This window comes from Taeniopygia guttata, chromosome 8, assembly GCF_048771995.1.
Source record: "Taeniopygia guttata chromosome 8, bTaeGut7.mat, whole genome shotgun sequence".
NCBI lineage: Eukaryota > Metazoa > Chordata > Aves > Passeriformes > Estrildidae > Taeniopygia > Taeniopygia guttata.
Window position 1 is genome coordinate 13,175,641 of NC_133033.1, and position 18,566 is coordinate 13,194,206.

General features: G+C 36.6%; 1 protein-coding gene across 33 annotated transcripts in view; it reads left to right on the plus strand.

Annotated features, from left to right (window-relative positions):
* The window catches only part of ADGRL2 (adhesion G protein-coupled receptor L2), a 385,203-nt gene that overhangs the window by 313,376 nt on the left and 53,261 nt on the right, over positions 1–18,566 (plus strand). For all 33 annotated transcript variants that reach the window (XM_072933004.1, XM_072933007.1, XM_072933002.1 and 30 more), the window contains one exon: positions 328–541. In XM_072933004.1, the coding sequence (XP_072789105.1) occupies positions 328–541 (214 nt within the window). The remainder of the gene's footprint in view (positions 1–327; positions 542–18,566) is intronic.

Consider the following 18,566-nt stretch of genomic DNA (forward strand, 5'->3'; position numbering starts at 1 on the left):
GCCCAAGGAGCGGAGCCAGGAGCTGAGAGAAAAGAGGTAGAAACTGGAACGTGCAGTGTAGCCATGCAGACAGGCACCGCTGTCTGCCCTGCCCAGATTAGGAGCAGTGAAAAGGAATTTCTTCTTTTCCCAGATTAAGGACGCAACAGCCATGGTAGGGATGTGACAGTTCCATGAAAGAAGCCTCACTTGACGTGGTACCAGGTCAAACTGTGTAAAGGTGCACTTCCTTTAGCGCATGAGAGTTGCTGCTTATGTGGCAGAGAAATAGTCCAGTTCAGTGTATCCTTTAGGCTCAATGCCATTTTGTCCTTGTTTTTTCCCCAGGTTTCAGCAGAGCAGCGCTACCGTTTGGTTTGGTGAGGAGGGAGCTCTCCTGCGAAGGCTACTCCATCGACCTGCGGTGTCCGGGCAGCGATGTTATCATGATTGAAAGCGCGAACTACGGAAGGACGGACGACAAGATCTGTGATGCTGACCCTTTCCAGATGGAGAACACAGAATGCTTCCTTCCAGATGCCTACAAAATTATGACACAAAGGTAAAAATGTACATATCGTGGTGAGGACTAACGAGGAAAAATGCGTGCGTTAATACAGAGAGAGGTATATACTGTAAGTAATGTTGAGTTGTGATTGCCACTTTGCTGTTCAGGTTGTATCGTTTCTATCTAATAATATTTAAAGGAAATAAAAACCACCAGCTGCAATTAGAGGTTTTGGGGTTTTTAAATTCTCTAAACAAAACATGAAAAAGCAGGAAGATAATTTCAAGGAGAATGAAACAATTCCGTTATTTGGAGATTCCCCATCTCCTTGTCTTTCAGGGGATCAAATAGCCCTGAGAATGTTTCCAAATGGCTGCTGTATTTTTCAGTAAATCCACTAAATCCCTGCCGTAATTCCTCATAGTAGTTGCCTCCAATGGAAAATGTCAGAATGATTGCATGCCAGGATGATTATATGTCATTATGCATGTGTGTACGAGCATACACGTGAATATAAGTACAAGTTAGTGACAATGCTTGACATTCAGAGAAGACAGAAGAAACAACCAAGAATCATAAGGCCATTTAGGTTGAAGAAGACTTTTAAGATCATTCAATTAGCCTGGTGCTGCCAATTCCACCTCTAAATCGTGTCCCCAGCTGCCAGTAAAATTATTTTTATTACAAAAGGTGCATGAGGGTTCAGATTCACAGAAAGTTCTGTGCTAAAGGCTGTGTAGTGTATGCACAGCAGTTACCTACTACTGACAGTTGTGGAAATGTCAGCACAAAGAAATCACTGGCATTGCTACTGGATTAAACTAAAAGCCTGAATGAGTTCAGGATTGGTTGGAAGTTTTCCTCCCAGCGCCGTTTTCCTAGGCTGAGGAATATGAACAAAAAGGGGATAGGAATAACCTGGAAGCTTTCTGGTACCTGTACATAGATGTGTCAAATGAAATAAGCAAGTTGTCCTGCCTTCTGTGCTCCATTTCCTCTGTTCTGTTTGAACATGGTAACACTTAGTAACATAGTCACCTCTTAAAAATAGCCTTCCATTTTGATTTAGTGATTTACTGGAGTTGTCATGAGTGGGACTCATAATTTTTTATCACTTTTATGTGAATATGCAGATGTTTTCTACTTCTGTAGTCAAATATTTGGGCTGAATCTCAGCCTTCAATTTCAAATGCTGGAGGTAAATTGAGGATATCTTGTCTTTTATTTCTTGTTTTGTGTTGAACCTGTGGCTTGTTTTGTGATCAGTAAGGGAAAGGCTCCATTGCTACACTGTTAAAAAGGTAATATAACTTCTTTAAATCATGTTTGAATTATCTTCTTGTGGTTCGAGTTCGTAGTTGTTAATTAGATCAAGCCAGATTTCCATCAAGACTGCAGCAGCAGTGTCATCATCCTCTAATCTGTCAACTCCCTTTGAAACCACCTTCAATTGCTTTTGTAAATGTAGTGCTGCTCTGTAGACTTCCTTGTTGTGTAAAATGCATGTTGTGTTTTGATCAAAGTCTTCCTTATGTTCACTGGAAATACACAGATTAGGGTAGTCAGAGACAAATGTAGAGGCACAGTCTTGCTTGAAGTGACATTAGACTGTTACTGAAAAGCTGAAATTTCAATCTTTCCCTTTCAGTTAATCAGCTGTAAATATATGAAAGCAAAATGTATTTTTGAACTTCCCCCATCTTCTACTCTTATGCTTTGTTCAACATTAAAATAAAATTATGATCACATGTAGGACATTGGTTCAGATTATCTATGCTCAAAGAGTTTTTCATTTTTGTTTGTCTGAACAAATGACAAAGATCGTTTGACACTTTGCTTTTTATTTTTGTCTGACATTTACAGCAATTTGGAAGTTTGCTTTCATAGTTTTCTTTCTTAGATCTTGTCATTAAGTAGAAAAGATGTCTCTTGTCTTGCTAATTTTTTTCCAAAATTGCTCAATTTGTGCTATATTGCAAGCATAGAGGAATGTTGCAAATTTCTTATGAAATATTACAAGTTCTTATAGCTCATTTATTTATAACTGTGTCAGTGATTGTAATTTTTTGTTGTCTCAGGCAAATTGTTGTTTGGTACTCAGCACATGTCCTTGATCTGATATATAAAAGTAACACATCAGCTGTATTTTGATGGCAACAATTGCATAGAAAAATCTAACCTGAAGGACTATCAGATTCATTGGTTTTCCTTTTTATTTAATTGGTTAGAACTTTTGATGACAGTGAAATCTTCTCTACCTGTAGAAATAAGCAACAATAATTTCTATATTTCTACTTAAATATTGCAGTGTTTACTTTTAAGGACCTGTTTTTTATCGCTTCAGTCAACTGTGTTACCACTGCAGCTGACCACCATTTCAGTTTAGATGTAAAGTTAAATGTAGTTCTGCAGCAATTATTAAGTGCTCATTATTCATTTGTAGCATTAATCCACAGCTTTTGCACAGCAACTACATCTTCTGCAATTATAAGGTGAAAACACTAGCTTAATGAGATCAATACTGTGAAATCCAAAGATTGGAAAATAAGATGAGGTTTCCAGTTTAACACAAAGCCCTGCTTCCCTTCCAGAGAATTTGAGATAGTAGCACACAGACCTTGCCAGTGTCCACTGAAGCATCAGCTCCTCTTTCTCAGAATGAGCTGCTACTTAATCTTTTCTACCTCACCCTATTCTTTATTTTCACCAGTTCTCAAAAGATTTTTAACCTAATGCGTTCCTAGGAAGCCTGACTAGAACATTAATGACTTCATTACTTTGCTTTTACCTCTGTAAAGTAGTTATTAAATTTTTAGTCCATGATTGAAATTGCATCCCAATTATTCCAGAATAAAGTCTTTCAGATGTGTTTAGATTCTATGTAAACTTCAGACTGGCATGGTTGAAATTAAAGCTTTGAAGAAAGAGACTACACCTTTAGAAAATCCTTCTCCTCTTTCACACTTCTCTGATAATTAACCCCAGCGTTTGCATACCATCAAGTTTGAGAGATTCTACCACCTGCAGTTCAGTACAGAAATAAGCTAATTTCTGGAATATTTGGTGAGTAAGTAGCATAAGTGATTGGCAGAGGACCCATGTTTCAGGCACATTTAAGTTCTTAAAATAGTCCAGCTCCTCTGTGCTCTGCTGTCCTTTAGCAGGGACAAATCTCCTCTGTTTCCTTTTCATTTAAAAAGAAATTAAATGAACAGGGAAGCAGAAGATGCAAAGCAGCCTGAGGAAATTGCTCTAGTTGCTTGCTCATAAAGTGCATTTGTGTAGCTGTAGCAGAAACTGCCATGAAACTTTGAAGTTGGTAAGGCTAATTCTGGTTTTTATAGGCATGGCAGAGATTTGAAAATTAACAGCATAAAATTTACTTATGACCTTGTATTATCTATTTCTGTGGCAAGCGGATTGCAGGTGGATCTTGGGAGTTCCGTTCAAACCACCTGGGTGTTTATGATATTTTCTCTCTCCAGTGTCTCCTATGGTCTGGACCATAGGTAAAAGAATAACAGATATTTAATAGCTTTTTCTAAAGATGTACTTAAAATGTATTTCAAATCAAAGGTCTTTTATGTTTGTAATTTTATAGTGGAATAATACATTCCACAAGGTGGATTCTTGCATGCTGGGACTATCCTTTCTGAATTACAATTAGGGGTTGTTTAGTAGGAATCATTTTTCCTAGTCCTAAATTTTTTGTTTAGGAGAAGTTCAGGGTTATTTGTTATCATGACTGGATAATGATCTTTGTGATTCCAGGACAGTGCAATTAGATTTTTTAAATTGACTATATATTTAAATATCTACTTGGATGGTGTGGCAGATAATTATTTGGAATGATATAATTTTAAATCTTGATAAACCCCATATTAAAAATGATGGTTCTGTTACAATCTGTACACCTTATTTTTTAAGCAATTGTAGTTATAACTATTGTTGGGGCTAGTAGAAATTGTATTTTGTATTTAAAGAAAATGAAGCCTATTCACTCAGAATCTATGGAATCATTTACATAGACAAAAAATTCAAACATTTACTTTTGACAGCCAAATTAATATTAGGTTCAGAAGGAGAACACTGTTTCCCTTGCAGTACAGGCTAAAATACCTTGAATTTTTAAATAGGAACTGTATGTTCTCTGATCTGATGCTGAGAGTATTGTTGTAAACACTGAAAAGAAGAAAATTCAAAATGTTTAGACTGCTTTTGCAGACCATGTAAACATTTACATTAAAAAAAAAATTAGTCTCAAGTTGGGCTACTCAGTTTCTTTTGCATCTAGTTTTTGATCTGCAACAGAAAGGCAGTTACATCAGTTCTGTGCTGAAATACCCTTTAAATTCTGTTTTCACCTACAATTTATAACTGTGGCTTTTGTGTACTTTACATCTTTGCTAAGCATATTTAATCAGTAAAATTTTGCTTTCTAAATATGCACAAACAAGGCAAACCGGATTTTCCATAGATGAGGTTAAACATAAAAATATGTCAGATATAATAGATGAACTTAGTCAACTGTAATTTTTTTAGCTACTCTTCCCTTTTAAAACATTGTTGCAGAAAAGTAAAAGGATTGAAAGAGGAATCAATCCTCTACAGCAGTGTTTGTTTTTCCTGTTGCATCTATCCTGTCCTATCTATAGCACAAGCAACACATGTACCTTCAATTACCATGTCCATCGTGACACAGGGAGGAGTTCACGCCTGGGATTTTGTTACCATGAACTTTTCTCACATGGCAGTGCTCGTAACCTGTTCTGTCCATCATCCCTCTGTGAGGCAGCTGCACTTTAGCAGAGGGGTTTCACAACGGGAGCGCGAGCGACGCGCCCCTGCCCCGCTCAGCGACCAAGGCAAAGCTGAAGGAAGCAGCACATCCATTCCTACTCCCAGATATAATTTTTCTTAATGCATTCCATGGGAGACCGGAAGACTGGAGATGTTAATTCTTTCCTATCTATTCACATGTCCAAGAAATGGGTAATTTTGAAAACTCCTATATATAAAGGAGTGAGCCATTTTGAAAGAAAACAAAATGAGTTGTATTTCAAAGACTCATCTCTGAAGCCCTCTTTCCTGTTCCTGCTTGTCAGGTCTGCAGAGAAAGCACTGTCACACCATATTAGTGTCCTTTCAAATGAAAAGAAGTTTGGTCTGTTCCATAATGTGAGTGGCTAAAGCAAATCTTCCACTGGACTCCAGGCTTGGGTGGACACTGGGTAAAATCTATAATCGATGAATCTCATTCATCGCAGCAAAAAGGTGTAATCAAAAGGAAACTTGGCACAGGGTGCTTTGCTAATAGAATGCAGAGCCTGCTGTGGGTCACTGCAGACCTGAATTCCAGTCTGTGCAAGACTTCCAAAGAGAAGCATTTCAGAGCCTCTTTCAAAAACAGCTCCTTCAGACAGGGCCCAGGGTTGATTCAGTATTTAAACTGCAGCACTCTTCAGATTGGAATTACTTGGTGGTGTGACTTCCAGCCTTTTTCATGGGCTGGACTTTATCCTTTGCCATTTGGAGCTGCCTGTAATGGAGGTAATGGCACACTGCACTTCGAGGGTCTGCCAGGCTTAGGCAAGGGCTCTGCTGACCCCTGCTGCTATCCTTGCTTTCTCCCTTGCTTTTCCTTCTGCAGCCGAAGGTTGCCTCTCTTTGCTAAAGATACTCTCAGCTGAAAAGTGTTTTCGAATAAGAAGTACAGATTGCTTTTTTCTGCTTTCTGCATGTCTTTTTCTCTTCTATGTCAGAGAAATCACAGTGCTGATGACAGGGTACACAGGCTGTTGTGGATCAGGTGCACTCTTGGAATTTGCACACACTGGAAGTTCTGTTGTACTGATGCTGATCTCACAAACGAGGACCTTTTGCCTTGGCATGCCAGTGCTTTGTGTTCCAGCTTGCTTACAACTGCTTCAAAAACATTTACCATATAACATTATCAACATTTGATGTCTTTTTCTTAAGCACCTTTTTAAAACTAATACTTCTATTAGTCTGAAATAGATGTTAGCACTGCAGTCAACCCTGTGACTATTCTGATGTAGCAGAAGCTTAAAATTGTGAAACTAAGCTTTTCACAATAACGAGCTGTGGCCAGATTGATTTGTGTTTTGCTTTCTATTTGTTAGTCGCAAGACTTAGTTATGACTCGAATACAAAGAAAAAAGCAAAAATATATGTAGACTGTTTTCGTGAACAAGGCATGATCACAGAGCCTAGAATTTTCCTGAAACACACCACAGTCCTTGGTGTTATTACAGCAGAAAACAGTAGTACCTATGACTGAGAAGAACCTTTTCTGGCATTGTGTATTTTCACTATCATTAATTTTTAATATGAAAGTAGTAGGTCTAGTTTTACTCATTAAAAATAGGGGGATTTATTAATGGGGTTGTTCTATCACGGCATTACTTAGTAAATGAAATAGAAATCCTCATATTACAAGGTTCTTAGCAGTCAGGTGAGGGGAAGTAGCTGTCAGTGGGACTTGATAATCATTTTGCAGTGTGTTCTATTTTAATTTCCTGCAGAAGAAATTTTACACGTGCAAGCACATAACACATGGGCACGTGGCTGTAGTGGTGACATTGGACAGGCTACAAAAGAAACAACAAAAGGATCTTTCATACCAACTAATTACATTTAAAATTTAGATTTAGTTTACTTCAAAAAATATGGGATTCATTACTTTACTAGGGTGTAGCTTGATAGTCTATTTAGCGTTTTCTTATCTTATATTCAGGTAATTTTCTTCCTTTATTATTGGCAAAACCACAATCAAATTCTTTTTAAGTCAGCGTATCTCTTATCTGGCAGGATCATATATACACACTCATCAGTCTTTCCTTGCTATTCATGGGGTTAAAATAAATGTAACTAACTATACATATATATGCATAAAATTTTAAGTATTATATGCTGTTGCTTGTGTATTTGAGCTTCATAAAAAATACATGTTTCAGCCTCTGATTTTCTTGTGGGTTTTTTTTCTGCTTTTGCTGAAATGATCTTTACTAGGTGTGCACACTGTTTAGCCCAGTTAATCACGTACTGTATGTTTTGGGTATGTAATTATCTCTCTTAGTAATTTGCTAATTTTTTAGAGAACTTGACTGAGACAACATTGCTTAACCTTCAGCACCTTTCAATTGAATTTTGTGTCTTCTTGAATGAGTTTGCATGAATTTTACATGGTTTTCATATTTCTAGTCTAGTCATTATAAGTTCCTGGTTCAGTTGTAGTCAGAGCTTTATTATTAAAAAAGTTCTAATTTACTTATATATTGCTGCACCAAATTTAGTTCATATAGAATAATAATGTAATAGCTGAAGCTTATTAATTCCTCCCACCCCAATAAAACCTCTATAATACTTAGCCAAAACAGCTACATTATCTGATAAGTTGATTTAGGACTTTATACATGTGTTCATATAGCCATTTATCTCAGCCTTTTCTGAGGAGACCTTTATTAAGCTGTGATGACTGCTGAATATGAAATGTAACCAAGATTATTTTTTTATTCAAATATAATTTAAATATTCATCAAAGAGGAGTTATGCTTGAAACTGACAGAGGCTATTAACATCAAAAAATATAATTAACTGCACTGGGTATCATGAAGCAGAGTTAGCCAAATAGCCGAGAGGTCTAATTGCTCTAGAGTCTGAGAAGCAATAGTTTTATTTTATACTTTTGCTGTGGAATTAATAGTGATGTGGTTTCCTACACGAGGCAATTAAAAGCTGCCTGTTAAGGTTCATTGCACTATAGGAAATCTGTTGAATATCACTTAGTAAACAGAACTGACATGGAAAAGGTACATGAAGATGGACAGAGCAGGGTATAGATCATAAATTAGGACAGATTAATATGAATTAAATATACGTAAGTAAATTATGAGTGTTTCTTTCAACACTTTCTAGTGTTGAGAGTCAGCAGTAGCCATGAAAGTGAAAAGTTTTCATTAGTGACATAAAGGAAATGGAATTTAAAGATTATTACAGTGAAGATGTTTAATTCAGAGGAAAGAAATAGAAGAGTAACATGGGTTTAAAAATTAAAAACTATCTACAGAGTAGTAGAGAAATTAGCAGATCTCATATTCTGTAAATGTCTTCCTGCCACAGAATAATCTCCTACTTACAATAAAAAGAACCTTCTGACCTTTGTGGCTCAATTAAGCTTTTAGTTGTATTCAACAAGAAAAGTCTTCTTTATTGAATCTCACAGATTCTGCCTGTGCCCAGAGTATGCATTCTAAAAAGAGATGACCATATTCGTGGTATTTTGACATTAATGAGGTTGCTGAAATGGAAGAGTTTAAGGATCAAAGATACAAGCAATGGTGGTATTTTACAGCATTTCTTTCTTTCCCTCTCTAATAATAAAATTGTGATTTAATTGCTTAATAAATGGGCCATGATTACTGAAAGACATGGATAATTTCCCTCTTTCCATTTTATCTTCTCCATATTGCAGAACAATAATTAGCAAAAATATTACTGCCACAAATGAAAGAAGTTGTTTTTTTTTTCCCCTTTGTGTAATAACTGTGAATGAAGGGAGTTTGCATGTCTGTCCTTTAGTCTAGTATGATACTCAGCTTCTATGGTTTTTAAGAAGCAATCTAAACAACTGATGTCATACTGGTAAAATAAACTTACACAAAGAATTCAACTAGAATTCCTGCTTTATATAAAGATTGGCTGCCTGTTTCATACATTATTTAGCAGGCTCACCCTGTTTATATCAGTGACATAAGAGTGCGTGCTACTTTCTCAGAAGAGCGCTGTCTTTGCCGCTTCACAGCACAGTGCCTTGTACTCCCAGGCTTGCACATGGTGTTAGCAGATATTTAAAGCACTTCAGCTTAACATTTTATAGGTCATGATGAACTGAGCCTATAAAACAAGTTACTGCAATGAAGTTAATGCAGTCTTAAGAGTGTTACATAGACCGAATACTCAATATTCAGGATATTTTTAGCCCACTGTAGACATATCAATGGGAAGGAAAGGTTCTTACCACAAGGAATTTTTTTCCATGTCCGACCTGATTTACAATACATTTGCAATACAGAAGCTTTACTACAAATTTACTATTGAAAGCCAGTTTTTCAGGTTTACCCAATAATACAGTAACTATAGGGACCTTTGAATTTCAAATTGTTCTACTACACACACATACACATGCAAAACAGAAAAATGAGAAGAAATGAGGCACAAAAATTATTTAATTGGGCAAGCTGCTCTGACCAAAGTCGTGCACTTTGAACACCTTGGAGGAAGAAGTCTTACTCCTTCTCAGTGACTTCAAACTGTACAATGTTTCATCTGGCAAGATGTGTATTGTGCTGATGTAGGTGCAAAGGCATCTATATTCCTTTCTTAGTAGTAATCTAAACTGTGATCTTAAACCTTACTGTTCATTGCTTCTCAGATACCTTGCTTCTTGTGATATACATCTAGTGAAGGAGCAATTTGGAAATATATTTAATGCACACATTTTTGCAACACTGTAAAATTGTTTTGCCATATCTCAAGCGTTTGTGCTCTGTCTATTAAATACTTTCTTTTAGGCTGAATTGTAAATGTAGCAATAACATGACAGTTCTGAACCCATAATCTTTCCCTGTTTACTGAATTTATTACAGAAGTTGAGTTCAACTCTACTGTTACACTCGTGAAACTGTAGGTGTTTTCTCATCTAGGATGTAGCAGCAGTGATATTACTTTCAGTATATTATTCTGGAGTCAGCATCACTGGTGGGTATGAAAAACATAATTTCTTCTGTGTATTTAGCTTTCTTGGATAATTTTGCTGCCTTTGTGACAGAGATACAGCAAAAGAACACCTCCCGGAGTCACATTTAAAACAGGAGCACTTTGGGTAATGTATTGTAGACAGAACACATATGAGTTAGAGCTCACTTATCATGAATGCCATCAGCAGTGCCTTGTTGCTTTCTTATCAGCCACTTCCTGCTGTCAGCCCAGCGCTTATTTCAATAGTGAAGGATTTGCATCAAATGTAACACAGTATTATGTATGGCTAACATGAGGGTTTTAATTGTGCAGGCACACGAGACTCCTTCGGTGGTAGACAGTTTCATAAAAGGATTCGGTCATTAATATTTTTGACACAATTAAAGATTATCTGTGCACTGACAAAGTGAAGCCAGTGAATTTTCCGATGTATGTTTTACAGTGGTGAATCTGCTTGGCTTGTGTAAAAACCATCTGCAGAATAGACAGGATTTTTGCAGATGTGGGAACAAGCAAACCAAAGCAGTCCCCTAAACTTCATTGGGCTCAAAACTGGAAGTTCCAGGAACCAGAGAGTGCACAGTTCAAATCAGTAACTTAATCCCTTTTCTTCAGATTCAAAGAAAAAGTGGGATTGTGCTTTCCAATTTAGAACAGCATACTTTTGCAGGGGAAGTCCTGTACCTGGAAGCCCTGCAAGCTTTCCAGATGATAATTAGATCCAGACATCACTGTGGGTAATGAATAACAGTGCTTTTGTGACAGGCATTCCTCTCAGAAGAAAAGAAAGTACTTGTAGTGAGGACTCTCAGACACATTTTAATAGGAAATGACACCACTGTTACAGAGTTGATTAAAGATCTACCAAGGGACAGCACTTCTGGAAAAAATCAGCAGATGAAATGAGAAAAGTTGTAATTTTATTATTAGTTATCAGTTAAATACGTGTAACTTTAAGGCAATGAAATCTGCAGTAAAAATTATGAGAAAAAGGACTGTACCTTCTTGCTAGCAGTTTGCACTTTTATAAATCTCTTAAAATAACCAAATTGTCTTCTTGCTTCTTGCTCAGCATTTTGCTCTGAGTTCTGTTGTGCTGTATAAATGAGTCACTCTGCAGCCCTATGGAGCTGGTGGATATGCAGCAGTGGGCACATGGCCTCTGTTGATGAAAATGATAACCCAAAAAGGGGATATTCCCCAAGGCAAGTTTACAAAAAACAATTTATTCTTTTTCACCCTGTAAAACTCATCTTACATGCAGGATCTCTTGCATTATTACAAACTCTAATCCTCTGAGTGGGTAATTAACGGACCAGAAAAGCCATTTGTGGAAAGAAAGAGCCATAAGGGTGAAAATATTTCTCTACTGAATGATCTTTAAGGAGTAAATAATTACAAGAGTGAGAGGTTTGGGATGACCAATCTAAATCTGAGCATAATTAGGATGAACACAGTTTGAAAATCGAAGCAGTTGGCATGTGCAACAATTCTCATTTCAGAAGACTAATTAAATATTTAAAAGCCCAAAACCCCTCACTATTCACAGAAAAATAGCCTGCCACAAAAGGGTCTGTAACTATGCACATAATTAGGAAGGGTTATAGGGGAAAAATCAGGGATTGGCTCCAAGGTTCTGCAAGGTCACGTCTTATTATGGTGTATCTTTTATATGGTCTGATAACAAGATCTTACTAATTTAATCTAAGTAGGGCAACCCATAGCGATTTCCCATTTTCCTTGTTAAAAATATGATCATTTTTCCATGTGTCGACTGCAATAGGTGAACATTTTTGTAAATAATTTCTCCTAATTGATACAGGCTATAATATTTTTAATTATTCAAGGTGAATGCATGTGTTAAAGTTGAGTTAGGGCTGTGCCCACTGCGTGCCTCATATGAAGTTGTCCTCAGCCAACCTGTTGCACAGGGAAACCAAAGCACTCTATGGAATCTGGCTGTCTCAGTGGCTAGTTCTGTTAAATTATTAAATCATAATTTCCTGTTAGAGGAAATTTTGATGAATATGCATTTCTGTATGCAGAAGAGATGTGTTAAACTCTGGAGACGCATAACGAGTCAAGCTGAATTTGTGTTGCACGGACCTGGAGGTCTGATGGAAGTGTGAGCATTCAAAGTCTATGAAGGCTTCTGTTTTAAAAGTTGCAGTAACAAGTCATACCTGTCATCTAACATACCTTATTTTAGTAATTAAAGTGGGTGATTGTTAAAAATGTATTTCAGATCTGTACAAATTAACTTGAAGGATAAGGCTACATGTTTTCGATATTGTAATTCTCTAAGTTACTCATTTAATAATGACTCAGAAGCTACCTAAAGTTACATAACTTTTAACTATGTTATGAATATGGTACATGCCAAGCCATGGATAAAAAAGATCAACCGTGCTGCAAAAAAAGAATTCTAAAGGGTTTTTCCTGTTATCCTGTACTCTCTGCCTGCTAGTCTCTTCTCCTGCAAGTCTGTTGCAGTGTTATTCCTAAGGATCAGACACTGTGCTTCAGGATTTTCTCTTGGATTTTCTATAGCTCTGCTCTAGCACTGTGTCTCTGAAATAAATGCCCCTTCGTAAAGCTCTGGGTTTATTTAAAGCCCCACGTTTCTCCCCTGAAACCCGCTCAACACACGAGGCATGATGCTGCAGTCGTGCTCATTCGGTGTGAATAATCTGTGCAAATTGCTCAGATACGACAATGCTGCTCTACTAAAGTTTTCATTAGTAAGTAAGCATAGCTGCAGGCTATTTATTTTGTCTAAATGGTGAAACATTTAATTGGATCTTTTGAACTTATTACTTTTCAGCAGTGCGGATCTACTTGGCTTAGTTGGTACTCTAAAATGTGCACTCCTGTAATCCCCTGCTGCATCTTGCTTGCAAATATGCATGCATGTAAATAATATGACAGTTGTTATTATTATTATGAAAATTACTGTATTTCCATTTATTATTCCTCAGACAGGGTTGTATTAGAAACATTTTCTCTAAAGAACAGGTCTATTCTGCATCATACTGTTACGGGGTTTGGGTTTGCACCTGCACAGACCTCACCAGGAGATTGTTCCATTTACTTTGCACTCCTCATTGCATCTTTGATACTTAGTTTTACTGTCCTTGATTTACAGCCATCTCCTCACAATCTCTGATTGGTTTAGTAGGCCTTTGGTATATGTGGTAGAAAGTAGCAGAGATAGAAAAGCAGGATTATAATGGCACCTAAAAATACCAAAGGAAAAGAGGAGTTATGTATTCCACTGGAATCCACTATTTTTTTTTCCTTTTTATTTTTTTTTCCTCTCCCTGTTTTATCTGATGCTCCAGTTTCAGGTTAATGATAACCCCATAATAATAGCATTTACACTAAGAAGAAAAGTATTAGAACAAGGATGAACTGTAACAAGAAAAACTATTTCTGATAGCTTTGATGTGAGTTAAGTGAGAAGATTCCTCATTTTAACAGTGACTGCTTTGAACTTAGAGACATGAATACTAAAAGGCAAATGGGTCATAACTAAATGTATTAAAGTTGTAAGAAGAGGTTGAAAGCAAGAAATATAGTTAAATTACTTTGCTATACAAGTGTGATACACATTCATTGACAGTGAATCAGACTGGGTAATTCTAAGAAAAGGCCTATGGGAGTTGCATATTTTATGCTGTGTTTTATTGTCTATTTGGAGTTTTTATGCTTAATGTATACCCTTAGACTCCCACAAGATTACATTGTATAAAGAAAGCACAATTAAATATTATTGCAATTTTTTTTGGCAAATGGAAACAAAGCTATGGGGCACCTTCTCCTACAATATTAATTATACACTATTTAGCTTCATTATATGTGTCTACTTGGTAATTAGGAAGATTCAGCAAATCATCAATATTATATTTTGAAAGAAAGCAGAAGGAAAAAACACCTTTTTTTTTTTTTATTTGTCCCAAATATTTTTCATCCAAATCCCCCAGATTTATTACTGTAACAGTCACGTTGCCAAGTGCATAGGAAATCCTAGGGCTAGTTCATGAATTTTCAAACCAAGCTGTAGGATGCCTCACTGCTTTAGCAGTCATAGGTGAGTCACCAATATGTAGGCACATCTCTTATGGCCAAATTCTGCTATCATACCTACTCATGTATCTCCTTTTGTCTTTTAGGTAATGAAAACTGCCAAGTACAGCTCACTAAATCCATTTCCTCTTTGCACTCAGTAAAATAGGTGCTATTTCCTTTTTGCATGCTCATTTAGTTTTGAGGCTTCTAACTGAAAAATAATTTTTAGAAAATCTTACAAATGAATAAGCAACATTGTCAGCATATCTTCCTGGGTTTGAAAAGGCCAGTCCCAGGATTATAGATGTATCCCTAGGGGCATGTGGCTCTGTAGGATGTGTGCACTCACTCATCCTACATGGGAAGGGTAGAGCTTGAGCACTGTGGAAACAAAAGTGATGGCTGGCCAATCCTCCTTCAAATCCAGGCTTTATAGGAAAGCTGGATTTTCTCAGCAGGTCTTTTTACCAGGCTTTGGTTTGGCTTAAATTGCTAACTCATTAGGTCTCAGTATGTAATAATGTATGGCTTGTGAGGTGAATTTGAAACTCAGAATTTAAATACATTCCTTTAAATTTATCTACTGTGGCATTTGTGCATACTTATATATCAAAAATAAGTATAATAAAATAAAATCTCTGTTCTCTATTTTATATGTAAGTTTTGAAATAAAACATAGCATTTAAGTAATGTCTGATGTCTTCATACATCTGTAACTTTGCATTTAATGACAGGAGTGGAGGTTTCGTAAATATTCATACGAAAGCAAAACCACATCCCACATGGCAGTTGTAGGCCATTAGCAATGCAGCTGTAAAGATAGCTACTTACTCTGGGTAATGAGGAATTTTTCAGTGTAAGTCATCACATGAAGTGCATTCATCCCATATTCCCGTATCTTTTCACTCAGACTGCAGCTCACCCAGGGTGAATAAGGAACAAGAAGACCATATGGAGTATGTGGTGCTGCAGCTCGGAGTTTACGTGCCTCGAGTGGTGTTTAAGCAGGTTGCTGCAGGCGATATGCAGGAACATGCCATCATGCTGGCTTTTAAGTATTTAATCAATATGCTGAAAGAGAAATAGCATCAGAACTGGCTTGAAAGTTTCAAAACATACCAAGATAGTTTTTTTAATGTATCAACTATGTTACTAAAAATGTATTTTACTTACTAAATGTGGGTTTATATTGTATCTCTTTTTTTAAATAGTGAATTACATGTGATTGTTTTGCTGTGTTTGCATTTCACCCTACTTAAGGAAACACTACATTCACAGAAATACAGCATTAGTAATGCCCAAAATTATCTTGATAGGTTTTTTCTGGCTATTCATTAATCCATATGCTTTTCAAAAGAGCATGATATTTCTTTCATATTACTATCTTTGTCAAAGTTGTGTATGTAAAAACAAAAGCATTTGAAGGATACATTGCAATGTGGTCATTATTTCATATATACCTTATTTTTGCAAACTGCAAGAACCACTTGTTGAGGATCTCTTTGTATCTTTCTGTGTCAGATGTGACTTGCCCACAGAGATGACCTCTTCCCTCAGTCAGTTGGTTTGATCCATGCAGTGCTGATGTCTTTCCAGAATCTGTTTCTCAGATCCCCGTGCTTCATTTTCTGGTCCAGTCATGATACACTGTGGTTTTCATTTTAATGCTGGAGTATTTGTTCAAGTCCATAGATTGTGCGTTTTTAATCTTCCTTAGAACAATGGTGAATAATAGCCCTTGGCAGGAGATAATGAAATTTTCTTAATTTATATTTTCAAGCAGAAGCTTCAATTGAAAATGGCATCCTATGGCCTGCAGACATAGCTCTAGTGCAAGTTTCAGGGGAGCTGTAATAATAATGCAGTGCCAGCAGTGACGAGGAATGATAGGACAGTGAAGAAGCAATTTAAGAAAGAAAAGAGAATGTACCAAAGCTTTATTGTAGCATATCTAATGATCTGCTGAAGATTCCCAATAGCTTTGGGAGCATGACAGGAGAAACTAATGTTATCTTGCCAAAACAGAAGCCCCTGCTTAATCAGCAAAATAAGATTATTGATTAAAACACCTCGCACAATAGATTGCACATGGAATCTCATCTCCATACATTGCACATGAAAAAGTGCAATAATAAGCATAAGGTAATAATAATAATAATAAAAAAAAAAAGCAAAAGCAATTTGTTGGGAATTGTACAAGTCAAGATTAGAGTTGAAATACAAACAAATTATCATGGAAAATACAGCTGTCCTTATAGCTGAGGGAGGATGGATGCAGCAGGGACAGGGCTACATCATGAGCAGAAGATAATACCAGCCCTGCTGGAGCTGCTCTACTTTCCTTTTTCTTTCTGTATTCATCTGAAATGTGAAGGGCCATTCCTCATTTGCACAGTCTTCTTCCTGAGGTGAAAGGAGTTCAGACATTATACTGTAACTGTTAATTAAACACTCCATTTGATTTTTAGATTACTCTAAGTGATGCATGTGCATTATGAAGATGTAACCTTTCTTCATTCATACTAAAATACAGAAGGAACGCGTGTCAGAGTACACAATTGCTCCTTGCATTCATGAGAATAGTGGTAATTCCGGCATTTCCCCTTGCAAAACTCTTGTCGCTGCTAGCACAAGAACCTGAATTATCATTCTTTCATTACTACAGGTAGTTCTTTCCTAACTAGCATTTCAAATTCATACATTACCTTTCCTGATTTAACTGTTACTGAGTTATACAGACCCCTTTGCTGATCAGCTGTATTTCCTTGTAAATGACAGAGTCGTTGGGTCGTAAATCTTTGTGAATATTGTGAATTCTTCCTGAGTGTGAAGACGTTTCTCAGTGTGCAATCATACAAGTTTTAAGATTGTACATAACCCCCTGAAAATGTCCATATTTTAACATATGCTGGGGAACTATGCAGTTATGTAGATTGCAGAGCACTTAAATGGTATTTAAAACCTACAGAGAGCTTAAACACTAGATTACAAACACTGAAACACCAGAGTATTTGTGATTTGTCTTCTTAAGTTTGCAGAAATTACAGCTGGTGTCTATCACACCTTCATTGGAACAATTCTAAAAGCGTTTGAATAGATAGACAAAATTAACAATATATCACGTAGAAAAAAAAAACCAAACTTTTGTTAAAATCAATGAGGGACTTCAAGTTATTTGCCAGTTCAGGTTTTTGAGGTTTGGAATTTTTAAAAATTTTTTTTTCCTTATGGTGTCTAGGCCAATTTTGCAAATTCCAAGGCACTTTATTTCTACAATAGTCTTGTTTTGGAGAATCCTGTGACAAAGAAGGTGCTTGCCCGTTACGAAAAGGAATGGGTCACCATATTTAAGGCTGTAACAGTGGAATATCTTCTTCAAGAACAGTGTTTCTAAGTGTAAAGGTTTCTTAAAATTATGAAGTTGTGCTGTGGCAATGATGAGGTAGCTTTGATAATCTGTAGCCACGTAGGATAATCTGCTGTTTAGTGCTATTTTGTGGAGAGTGGAGTCTCTTTTATCCAATATGCTACAGAATTTGGGGCTTCTTGTCTTAAGAAGCTCAACTGAAACCCTTACCAGTTTGTAATTTTTTTTTTTTTTGCAGACAGTAGCAGAAGTATAGGCCAATAGCTAACAGAGAAGTATCCCCGGTTTTACAGAGAAAAACAGTGCAGCAGACAGAAGGCTTTAATTTATCCAGAGAATGAATCACAGTAGTTGTAAATTCCCTGAATTACTTGTCTCAGACTACCTCTACAAAATTCACTTATTCTTCGTCTCTTCTCTGTAACCTATGAATTAGGATTGATAGCTGCTATAGTTGCTGTTGGTTTTTCCTAAAAGTCTCACTCTAATGGAAATAGGACCACTAAATAGGTAAAAATGGTTACCTGAATGTCAGCTTTTTGAACTGTGAATATCCTAATCAAGTGTCTTTAATTTGAAATCTTAGAAGTGTATGTAAATCACTCAGGTTTTATAAAGTACAGCCAAGAGTGCAGCAAAATCAGTGATTTGAATGTGCAAACCTACAACTTAAAGCACAAATACACTATTCATGTAGTTATTCAAGTAACTCCACTTCTTGGGGAAGTGCTGGTGGGTCTGGTAGCACTGCTGTATACTGCAGCAGTGGACATAACTCATTGTTTTGTAACTGGGATCTTGGGTTTGGCCAAAGTGGGGCAAAACGTGACCATATGCACAGCAGGTGAAACTTTTCATAAGGGA